Source organism: Myxocyprinus asiaticus, chromosome 42 (genome assembly GCF_019703515.2).
Source record: "Myxocyprinus asiaticus isolate MX2 ecotype Aquarium Trade chromosome 42, UBuf_Myxa_2, whole genome shotgun sequence".
Lineage (NCBI taxonomy): Eukaryota > Metazoa > Chordata > Actinopteri > Cypriniformes > Catostomidae > Myxocyprinus > Myxocyprinus asiaticus.
In genome coordinates this window covers 35,929,602-35,942,124 of record NC_059385.1, presented here as the reverse complement: position 1 = coordinate 35,942,124, position 12,523 = coordinate 35,929,602, and the positions used below count along the sequence as shown (strand labels likewise).

Below are 12,523 nucleotides of genomic sequence, written 5' to 3'. Positions count from 1 at the left end.
TTCTCACTTGGAAAATTCTTGATACTGAAGGGCTAGTTCACTCAGAAATCAAAATTCTGTTATTATTTACTCATCCTTACATTGTTTTAAATCCATATGAATTTCGTTCTTAAGTGCACTGACAGCAAATTAGTAGAGAGGGGGGCGTTAGGTTACAAATGGGGGCGTTTATAACTCATAATAATCAAATCTATCGTCAAGTTCCTCTTTGCATTAAAACGTTTATCTAGACTTGGAGTATATCAGTTGGTTCTCAATTATACGGTTTAGTACGCATTTGTACCACGGCTCATCTGATTTTGAAGTCTAGCGACGCATCTGAAGTATCTGGTTTAGTAGCGTCAAATACACAGGCGGAGGCACAACCTCGACTAATGCACCTGTTTGGCTCTGTAGGTGGATACGGCTCAATGGACAGAGCAGCACGAGCGCAAAGCTCTTAAACCTCGAGCTCTTAAACTCGCAGCTTTGCGAGAATCAGTGAGAAGCAAGACGCCAGAAGTGGAAACCATTTGAATTCGGCACAGAATTCTACATCACCACCCTTGAATTTACTATAGTAACACTAACTGTACTTTAGGCAGAAATAGATTGAAAATAAAGATCCATGCATCCATGTGTTTACTATGGTCCTGTTACAAGTAACACAAATGTAAAGCAAATGTAAAATATATGAACAATAGCACTTTTATTATTAGTTTCTGTCTTTGCATTTTCATTTTATAGGCCCCAGATATAGCACTCCATCTGCTTGAATTCAGCTTTGAGTGAGGAACAGACCCAAATTTGAGTTATTATTCAGTAATAATCTTCACCTCCAATGAGCTGTTAACCGCTGCAACGGATCATTGTTTCAACGATTTGAACTCAAGAACTGAATCCGTCTGTTCAGACTGGTTTTGTGAACTGGATCATTGGAAAGATCTGACTGATCTATTCATGAATCGGACATCACTACTTCTCTCTTGAACATGCTAAGGAGAGCTAAGGTGGATGTCAAGATTTTCAGTGAATTAAGATTTGAATTTGGGTCTGTTCCTCACTCAAAGCTATCATATGTCTTCAGAAGACTTGAAATAGAGTGCATGGGTCATTTGGATGACTTTTATGCTACTTTTATGGTGCTTTTTGTCACTCTGAAGCTTGACAGCCCCAGTCCTCAATCACTTTACCTTCATCACCATGTGAATACATGGTCAAATGGGTTTGGAACGTCTGAAAGGAAACAATGACAGAATTTCCATTTTCGTGTGAACTATTCCTTTAAGAATGTTATTTAACCAGATCTCCAAGTAAGAAGCGAACCCAGCACTTCTGCATGTTTCCAGTTATGCTGCAGTTGTAATTCAAGGGATTTATTGGACACACAGATGCATGTTGATCTTATTTGATCTCAGGATGTAGTTTTGCTGAGGGAGCGGGGCAGGAAATGTTAATTCAGTGTCAGTGAGAATCATCATATCATCAATACCAACATGACACACAAACCCTACAGGGCTCAGATCAACTGGACAACATCTTTAACACTCAGCCATGCATTTCATCCATCTCAATCCAAGGTTTAGATCACAACACTGACTGACTGCATTTAATGAAGCCTCCAGCATGGGCCAGATGTATCTATATGAAAATTATTCAATGTTGGTGTTTTATTAATTTTTAATTTGTTCGTTTAATCTTCCATTTTCAATGGCCAATTGATCTGAAAATGCTAAAGGCTTTAACAAAACAGTCTTGAGATGGCAGCAGCATTTACTCACAGGCTTGTTAAACACAATCAAAAGGTGGGGAATGTTAGGGATGGGCGGATCAATCCTAAAGTATCTTTACCTCTGATACTGATGCTGTTTCCAGAGGACTGACATAAAAATATCAATATTAAAGTTTTTTTTGGTAACACTTTCTATGAAGCCCATATTTCTAATCCACTGTAAAGGCATTATACTGCATTCATAATGCCATAACATAAACTTGTAACATACAATATATTACAAGTCAAACTTATACCATGGAAGTTATTTATAAAATAATTCTCCAAATAAGATTCACAAACATTAAGGTTTATTGAACAGAGTCCAGTATAGAAACAGTTTGATTTTTGTTTTGATTTTTTTATTTACACCCAAGAAGATTGGCTACATGTGTAATCAACATACATATTTTATTCTACAGAGAGAGAAAGTTTCTGATATATTTTAACCTTGTAGCTTTACACATGTTTTTCTTAATATCTCAAAATTTACAATGTATGGGTGTTATTTTTTGTGCATGTGTAATGTATATAATTTCCAACATGAGCTGTAATGTAATGTCTTATAACCACTTAAAAATATCTTATGGATGTTTATAAGAAGACATTGCTTTTACCACTTTACTTAAAGCATACCTACTAATATATATATATATATATATATATATATATATATATATATATATATATATATATATATAATACATTATAACTTCTGCAGATAAAATTGTACGCTGCTGGTGTTATAATGCATTATAATCTAAGGTATAACTATGAATAGGTAAGTATTATAATGTATTATAATGTATTATAATTGTGGTTACAATTATTTATGGGAAGTTATAACATATCAGGTGTATTATGAGACATTACTAAAGCATTATTATGACTTTACAATGCGTTATAAATATGGGCTTCATAGAAAGTGTTTTTTAACTAAACTAGTGATTTTATCATTTATTAACCATGAAAACTATTGTGTTTCATAAGATCCATTGTGGAAAAAAAAACATAACGTCCTGGTTACTTGCGTAACCTCCGTTCCCTGATGGAGGGAACGAGATGTTGTGTCAATGTAGTGACACTAGGGGGTCACTCTTGGGAGCCCGAGACACCTCTGGTCTTTGATAAAAGGCCAATGAAAATCGGCGAGTGGTATTTACATGCCACTCCCCCAGACATACGGGTATAAAAGGAGTTGGTATGCAACCACTCATTCAAGTTTTGTGCTGAGGAGCCGAGACAAGGTCCCGGCCATTTCAGCGGGTAGTTCAGCGTTGTGGCAGGAGGGACACAACATCTCGTTCCCTCCATCAGGGAACGGAGGTTACGCAAGTAACCAGGACGTTCCCTATCTCACTCACTCGACGTTGTGTCGATGTAGTGACACTGGGGGTCCCTATATGAAACGCCGCAACTGGCTGAACTGTGTTACATGAACTGGCGGTGTGTGACGGGCAGACCACTTTGTGCCTCATAGCCAGCGCACCAGGCCGACATGTAACCTCCCCCAACGCTGTTATGAGTGTCAAACGGCCCTTTGGGGACAAGTCGACTGCCCAAAAGTTAGAGACAGGCTAGCCCAGTCGTGGCCTCTTATCTTCTTTTTTTTCCTCTCCCCCAAAAAAATGGAATTAACTGACTGGGGCCACCAGGTCTAGTCGGGGGGGTGTCACCCCCAAGGGGAAGACACCGCGGAGACCACACCCCGTATTTTGAGTGGAAATACGTCACATGGTCTTGCTGAGCTTTGTCGTTAGTATGTCATGTGGAGAAGTCCCATGGTAGGTCCTACCCTACGAGGGAGGAGTTTCTACGAGCATGGTGACTGGGGCAGAGGGGCCTCTGCCTAAGGAAGATGCAGTTTACCAACAGGGAAACGAATTAGCGGAAGATATAGATCGCATGGGGTTACCTACGGGGAACCACCACATGCGGAGCACCTACCCCAGTACAGGGATTAGTTAGCACATGTGCTGAGCTGGCAGCGAGTTTCTCCGCAAAATCGTCTGCAACAGGGCTTGGAGGAAATCATCCAGGGAACACAGTTTGTGAACACTACTGGGAGTCAACAGCGCATGTCTTCAGCTCAGGGGAGGTGAAAGGTGCTATGCGCAAGGGATACACCCGGCCAGCTGTCCCGGACTTACCTGCTTGTGCGTGCCACTACACGGGACGAAACCGGTTCCACCCGGAGATTGTAGAACCTCGCAAAGGTGTTGGGTGTTGCCCAGCCCGCTGCTCTGCAAATGTCTGTTAGAGAGGCGCCACTGGTCAAGGCCAGTGTTATGCCATTGTTATGGTATCAATGAGCCAGTGGGCGATCCTCTGCTTGGAGACAGCGCTTCCTTTCCGCTGTCCACCAAAGCAGACAAAGAGCTGCTCAGAGACTCTAAAGCTCTGCGTGCGATCCAAATAGATGCGTAAAGCGCGCACCGGACACAGCAACGTCAAGGCTGGGTCTGCTTCCTCCTGGGGCAGCGCTTGCAGGTTCACCACCTGGTCCCTAAAAGGGGTCGTGGGAACCTTGGCACATAGCCCGGTCGGGGTCTCAGGATCACGTGAGAGTAGCCCTGACCGAACTCCAGGCATGTTTCGCTGACAGAGAATGCTTGCAGGTCTCCTACCCTCTTGATGGAAGTGAGTGCAGTCAGGAGGGCAGTCTTCAAAGAGAGTGCCTTAAGCTCAGCTGACTGCAAGGGCTCAAAGGGGACTCTCCGTAGACCCTGAAGAACTACAGAGAGGTCCCATGAGGGAATGAGGCACGGCCTGAAGGGATTCAACCTCCTGGCACCTCTCAGGAACATGATGATCAGGTCGTGCTTCCCTAAGGACTTACAGTCCACTGTGTCATGGTGTGCCGCTATAGCGGCTACATACACATTCAATGTACACCACTGGGCAATGGTGGCTCAGCGGTTAAGGCTCTGGGTTACTGATCAGAAGGTCAGGGGTTCAAGCCCCAGCACCGCCAAGATGCCACTGTTGGGCCCTTGAGCAAGGCCCTTGACCCTATCTGCTCCAGGGGCGCCGTATCATGGCTGACCCTGCACTCTGACTCTGACCCCAGCCTAGCTGGGATATGTGAAAAAGAAGAATTTCACTGTATATGTGCAAATGTATAATGTGTGATAAATAAAGAAAATTATAATTATAAATTATAATTCTCTGGGGGTCTTTGTGTCTTGAAGAACACCACTTAGTAAACAGACGCCACTTAAAGGCATACAGGCGCCTCATAGAGGGGGCCCTATCCTGAGTGATCGTGTCTACCACCGCGGGTGGTAGGCCGCTTAAGTCTTCCGCGTCCCATCCAGGGGTCAGACATGGAGATTCCAGAGGTCTGGTCGCGGGTAACAGATGGTGCCCCGTCCCTGAGAAAGAAGGTCCTTTCTCAGGGGAATTCACTGGGGGGGAGCGTGAGGAGCGTGAGGTCTGAGAACCATGTCTGGGTGGGCCAGTAGGGTGCTACCAGGATGACCTGCTCCTCGTCCTCCCTGACCTTGCACAGGGTCTGTGCAAGTAGGCTCACTGGGGGAAATGCATATTTGCGAAGTCCAGGTTGCCAGCGCGTCTATACCAAGAGGTGCCTCGGTCAGGGCGTACCAGAGTGGGCAGTGGGAGGATTCTTGGGAGGCGAACAGGTCTACCTGTGCCTGCCCAAATGGACTCCAAATCAGCTGGACCACCTGAGGGTAACCTGCCGTGACAGCACGTCCGCTGCAGTGTTGAGGTCGCTCGGGATGTGAGTGGCTCGCAGCGACTTGAGGTGCTGCTGACTCCAGAGGAGGAGATAGCGGGCAATTTGTGACATACAACGGAAGCGCAGACCGCCTTGATGGTTGACATATGCTACCGTTGCCATGTTGTCTGTCCGAACTAACACATGCTTGCCCTGGATCAACAGCCGAAACCTCCGCAGGGTGAGCAGAATTGCCAGCAACTCGAGGCAGTTGATTTGCCAACGCAGCCGCAGGCCCATCCATGAGCCGGTGGCTGCGTGCCCATTTCATACAGCGCCCCAGCCCGTTTTGGAGGCATCTGTCATAACCACGATGCGCCTGGAGACCTGCTCTAGGGGAACGCCTGCCCGTAGAAACATGAGGTCGGTCCAAGGGCTGAAGAGGCGGTGACAGATCGGCATGATGGCCACGCAATGTGTCCTGCAGCGCCATGGCCATCTCGGAACTTGAGTCTGAAGCCAATGCTGAAGCGGTCTCATATGCATCAACCCGAGCAGAGTGGCCACCGCTGAGGATGCCATATGCCCCAGGAGCCTCTGAAACAGTGGAACCGTTTCATCGGAACCGCTGTCTTCTGTCTGAACGCCTTCAAACAGGTCAGCACCGACTGTGCGCACTCGTTCGTGAGGTGCACCGTCAACGAGACTGAGTCTAACTCCAAGCCAAGAAAAGAAATGCTCTGAACCGTGAGGAGCTTGCTCTTTTCCCAATTAACCCGAAGCCCTAGACGGCTGAGGTGCGAGAGCACCAGGTCCCTGTGTGCACACAACACATCCCAAGAGTGAGCTAGAATTAGCCAATCGTTGAGATAGTTGAGGATGCGAATGCCCACTTCCCTTAGCGGGGCAAGGGCTGCCTCTGCGACCTTCGTGAAGACGTGAGGGGACAAGGACAGGCCGAAAGGGAGGACCTTGTACTGATACGCCCAACCCTCGAATGCAAACCGCAGGAAGGGTCTGTGTCGAGGTAGAATCGAGACATGGAAGTACACGTCCTTCAGGTCTACCACAGCTAACCAATCTTGATGCCGGACGCACGCTAGAATGCGTTTTTGCATCAGTATCTTGAACGGGAGTCTGTGTAAAGCCCGGTTCAGTACTCGCAGGTCCAAGATTGGCCGCAATCCACCGCCTTTTTTCGGTACAATGAAGTAGGGGCTGAAAAATCCTTTCTTCATCTCGGCCGGAGGGACAGGCTCTATCGCATCCTTCCGTAGGAGGGTAGCGATCTCCACGCGCAAGGTATCAGCGTTCTCACCCTTCACCGAGGTGAAGTGGATACCGCTGAACCTGGGCGGACGCCTGGCGAACTGAATTGCATAGCCGAGTCAGACGGTCTGGATCAGCCATCGCGACGGACTGGAAAGCACAAGCCACGCGTCCAATCTCCGGGCGAGGGGGACCAAGGGGACAATCTCGTCGGACATACTGGTGGGTGGGGCCTTGCGGTGGGGCGGAGCCTGAGGTGCCACGCCGTGCTGAGTTCATGGACATCGAAGCACTTACCTGGCTCCTTGTGACCACCCCCGGAACAGCCTGGGACAGGGGAGGAAGAGGCCTGTCCTCATGACCCGTGGAGACTGTCACATTGGGGGCGGATTTGTGCCACAGCTGGGCGCGCAGGGGCGGGGAGACCGCCGCTGGAGCACCAAACCTGCCAAAATGGAATGGTGGACGGTGGTCATGATGATGGTCGTGTACACCGGGTATGTGACCCAGGGAATGAGGAAACCGCTCTTTTGCTGAACTGTTGGCTACCGCAGCCACTTGGGCATGCAGCGAAATTAAATGAAAAGGCAACAACAGATTCTCCTCCCGGCCCTCCACTGGGGGATGGAGTGGTCTGCTTACCAGCTCCAAGGCAGTGGATTTCATCGTCCCTGGGTTGCCCGTCTCAGGGGCACTTTGAAGCCTTTCGTGGGTTCTTGGCGGCCGGCCGTGAGACTTCACCGTCGAGAACTGCTGGGTAAAGTCCTCGACGGTGTCGCCGAATAGGCCAACCTGGGAAATGGGGGCAGCAAGGAACTGTGCCTTGTCGGCCTCTCCCATCTCGACCAGGTTGAGCCAAAGGTGGCACTTCTGGACCACCAAGGTGGACATCGCCTGCCCGAGAGACCGCACCTTGACCTTCGTCGCCCGGAGAGCGAGGTCGGTCGCTGAGCGCAGCTCCTGCATCAAATCTAGGGTGGAACTACCCTCGTGCAGTTCCTTTGGCGCCTTGGCTTGGTGGACTTGCAGGAGAGCCATGGTGTGCAGGGCAGAGGCGGCTTGTCCAGCAGCACTGTAGGCCGTGAGGGACGACGTAAACCTACAGGCCTTGGACGGGACCTGTGGGCGCCCGCGCCAGATGGCGGCGCTCCGCGGGCATAGGTGCACCGCGAGTGCCTTATCCACCGGGGGAATCGCCGAATAGCCCCTGGCCGCCCCACCATCGATGGTAGTGAGGGCGGGGGAGCTGAAAGATCGGGACCGGGCAGTAAAAGGTGCCTCCCACCACCTTGTCAGCTCCTCGTGCACTTCCGGGAATAAAGGAACTGGGGCGGGGCATGGCTGTGAGCGGCGCCGTGAGCCTAGGAACCAATTGTCGCGCCGCGAGGGTTCAGGGGAGAGCGGAGGGTTCCACTCTAGCCTGACGCTCGTGGATGCCCGGGAAAGCATGTCCGTAATTTCCGCATCAGCCTGTGACTGGGCAACCGTACCCGAGGGGGGGAGCCCAGCTGAGGCTTCTGCATCCGACTGGACAAGCCCGCTCTCCGATGCTGCGCTCGAGAGCTCAACAGCTTTGCGGGCTCCGAACAAGAGGTCGAACTCGCCGTGAGACAAGCTGGCGGACTCATCTGGAAGCCCGATTGGGGCAGACGAGCGTGCTGGGGAATGGGAGGTCCGTGGGGGGGGTTGTCCCATTGGGGTCCCCAAATTGCCCCCAGTGCTAGCCGCGCTTGCCTCATACCCGTAGGTAGAAGGACCGAGGCGGGGAGCCGCTGGGGTGGCTTGCTTTCTTATGAAAGCAAGCCGCGACCGCAACGTTGCCATGGTCATGTTCTCGCAATGAGTACATGATTCATTCACGAATGCTGTCTCTGTGTGGGTCGTGCCCAGACACCAAAGACAGCGATCGTGACCGTCAGAAGTTGAGAGATAACGACCGCAACCAGGAATAACACACAAATGGAAAGGCATCTTTAAAAAGACGCGTCTTTAAAAAGACGTTCCGTGTGTGCCACTCTTTTAGAGAAATATATTCTTTTAGAGAAATATACTCTTTTATTTCTGCCGAAGCGCCCAGGGGCGTTCTCTGAAGTGCACCAGTGCAGAGGAGGTAGAAGCTGCTGAAATGCACCGTCAGATCCAGCAGAGGTGAATGAACAGTCAGCTCAGTAAACATCGACCGTTCGGCTCCGAAGAGAAGAACTGAATGAGTGGTTGTATACCAGCTCCTTTTATACCCGTATGTCCGGGGGAGTGGTATGCAAATACCACTTGCCAATTTTCATTGGCCTTTTATCAAAGACCAGAGGTGTCTCGGGCTCCCAAGAGTGACCCCTAGTGTCACTACATCGACACAACTTCGAGTGAGTGACAGATAGGGAACTATAGTTATGTATCTATTTCTCCTTCTGCTAGTAGTGACAGACAGCGCTCAAGAGTTTGTTATAAATGTATTTAAATTAAAATCTGTTAAAAGATTGAAAATCTTGATTGTTAAATGCTAACCAAAAACAGATTTCTGATAAATTACAGTTTAAGCCTATAAATAAAAAAAGATGGCTAAATGGCTAATAAATGGCCAAAATGACCTAATTTATCGTCAGAAGTAACAACAACAACAACAACAAAAAACTATTTAATAGAGGTAAAGTTATCGTTATTGGTACAGGTCTCACGACATTGGCTTTAATAGTACCTGGATCAGATCAAAAAGAAAATAAGTGGTATCACACATCACAAGGAAATGTTTTTTTTGTTTTGTTTTTTGTTTTTTTATCTGAATAAAAACCTAATGCCACATCTTGATGAGCACAGTTTTTCTTTCATTTTACTTTCTTCTGAAACAGAAAGTTGGGGAAGGATAAATTGAAGGGCTCATCCTTTCTCTTAAAGGGCCTATAGCATTTAATTATTTACGTAAATGAGGATATTCTTATTGTAAAAGGCGTTTTATTGGACAAAAATTTGTAAACAGCCAAGAGCAATATGATGTCATAAATATTTTCCGTATGTCTTCCCAAAGACTGTACATTTTAAATGCATATATTTGCTAAAAGTGAATTTTGTCAATGTTTAAAATCTCAAAACTAGTACTAAATGTAAAAAAACTCAGATTTTGATTGCATGGGGTCTTTAAGGCCCAAGATATTAAAAGATATTCGGCTGTTTTTGCAAAATCATATCATGCGGTTCATTACACGTATCGCGGCAGTTCGGAGGTGACATGTCCACTGTGTGGTGCTAAAAGCGAGTGCAATACTCTCCCAAACAGATGAGGTTTTTAAGGTTAATGCTGTATTGAGTTGTAAATCAACAAAACCCACATCTCTACCTTAAACCTTAAACCTATTCCTAACTGATAGTGTCAGAAAAACAAATGTGAGATGAAAAACACAATCGCTGAAGCATCCACGTCAATTAATGGTGCTTTTAAGAAACGTTTGGCTCACGTGCTCTTCAGGATTCATACCTGAGGACATCATTTGAGCTAACACACAATTCGATTGCATTATTACTGTCTGGTTCAAAAATTGTGTAATTGTTGTTGTAGCGACTCTAGTGTTCATTTCACAAGGAAACTGTTGCGTTACGTACAACAAACCATGTAAAATCATTTTGCAAAAATGTAGGTATAGTAACGTGATCCTATGATATTTCTGATCAGATTACTGTTTCTGTTATGTACCTTTATCACAGATCACATCTCATTCAAGCCTGTGAGCAAACTTTGTTGCCATGTTATTTTGACCATTAATCTTTTTTAAGGTAAAGCAAACGTCTTCTTGATGCACACAACAAAACACACAACACAGCTGCTGTTACTGTGTGTAAACACTGATAAAACACTGAGGAGAAGTAGACACATGGGAGAAAAAGATGAATAAACACAAAGAATAAAGTGAGAAATGACAATGTCATGCTGAAGACAGAGGGATGCATGAATAGAGGGCAAAGCGAAGCTGAAGGGATCTCAACACAGCATAAATACTGCAGGACTATGTGTGTGTGGATTGATCTGGCTGGCTGTGTGTGTGTGTGTGTGTGTGTGTGGAAGATGGTATTCATGAATAATTAACAACATCCTTCCTAGCATAAATGACACACCAGAAACCTGCAGAACTTTCTGAGCAGCCAGCTCATGCTGAATGTATTCATATAATAAATAATGTATGAACGTACTAAATATTAGTGATTCAGATCATCGCCAATTATCTGTTATGGCTGTTTGATCCCTTCATGAGCAAAAAGAAACCGGCTGAATTGAAGGAAACAGGCTCAAGCTTCTAGACCTACAAATCTGCAAACTAGGAGAAAAGACGATTCATACCCATAAATTCAATCCCAAGATGTTCTGCCGAGGCAGACAAGGTGATGAACGGAAAGAAAAGAAACAAAAACAGTTGGTTGGAGTTTGGAGCGGTGATGTCACTCTGACTGACAAATACACAGGACGACTACACAATAAAACACCATATAGCTGCATATATAATCAGGATACATAACAGATATACTGTACGTACAATTTCATTGAGCTCTATTCTGTTGGACTTTAACCCACCATCACAATGCATCATTCAATGCTTTCAAAAATGTCATATTTTAGTAAGCATTAGAGATAAATGGATGGTTTACAACACGTATATAGTGATGTTTATCTCTATATACAGACACTTATGGCTGCCCGATATTGGTTATCATTATGATACAAGAACATGCACATGCATGATTTCAGATTTCAATAACTATCATTCCTTTCAGTGAAGTTTTAATCCAGCACAGTATGACTAGAAGACTAGAAGGCAGTGATATATCTGTAATTCTCTAGTGAGAATTGATAATTGGTTAACAAAAACATAATGAAATATAACTAAATACAATGGTTCTCTAAATCATGCTTCCGGTGAGCAGCGGTACACGCATGTGATGTAATCGCATTGACATTTGAAACATGTGAGAACTGAGGCACGTGCGTCAAAGCTGGAAGACCAGCGCTGTTTACAAGTGAGGAGTAATGCTGTACAGAAGCTTCATTGGTTTTGGTTTAGGTCTGTATTTGTATCTGTTTCTGTGTGCTTATCCTGGATGTCTCAACTGAGAGAAGAAGGTGAGATTCTGTCTGTATCTTAGCAACATGAATACATCACACGAGAGACCACGAGACCTCTACGCTCTTGTGAAGCTTACCGGAAGTGATGATTTAGAGTTAAAAAGTACTTAAATATTGATCTTTTCACACCAAAAGCGATCATGTTGCTTTAGAAGACATTAATTTAACCGCTGGAGTTGTATGGATGACGTTTATGCTGACTGTCTGTGATTTTTGGAGCTTCAAAAGAGAAATCTCCATCACTTGCATTTTAAGGACCTACTGAGCTGAGATATTTTTCTATTTTTCTTTAAATGTGTTCTGGTGAAGAAAGTCATACACACCTGGGATATCATGAGGGTGAGTAAATAATGAGAGAATTAAACTTTTTGGGTGAACTATCCCTTTAAGACATGTTATTATAGGCAATTTGCTTCACACATCAGCAAAGACTCACTCACTAACTTTATTTTTATTTTTTTATTTTTTTTAAATGTCATTGTTTTTCTTTCTAATGATGACTTTTGGCCTGTCCCCAACGGTGTGTCCAACTTCTTCTTGAGTATTAGCAAATGTGTCACTTTGATCGAAAAATTAAATAAATAAAAATACATGAATATAAAAGCTATTATCTATATGTACAATGTTATGTTTTAGTGGACATAATATCTATTTTTAAAGACTTAAAAGTTGAAAAGTTTAGATCCCAAGAGTTGTGATCTTAAGTTTTGCATCA

General features: G+C 45.5%; 1 protein-coding gene across 8 annotated transcripts in view; it reads right to left on the bottom strand.

The window, feature by feature from the left end:
* Nucleotides 1-12,523, bottom strand: part of LOC127432341 (pro-neuregulin-1, membrane-bound isoform-like) — a 147,163-nt gene that overhangs the window by 10,824 nt on the left and 123,816 nt on the right. For 4 of the 8 annotated variants that reach the window (XM_051683276.1, XM_051683282.1, XM_051683279.1 and 1 more), the window contains one exon: nt 11,029-11,052. The exons of the other annotated variants lie outside the window; for them this stretch is intronic. In XM_051683276.1, coding sequence (XP_051539236.1) covers nt 11,029-11,052 — 24 coding nt within the window. The remainder of the gene's footprint in view (nt 1-11,028; nt 11,053-12,523) is intronic. 8 annotated transcript variants of the gene reach the window in all.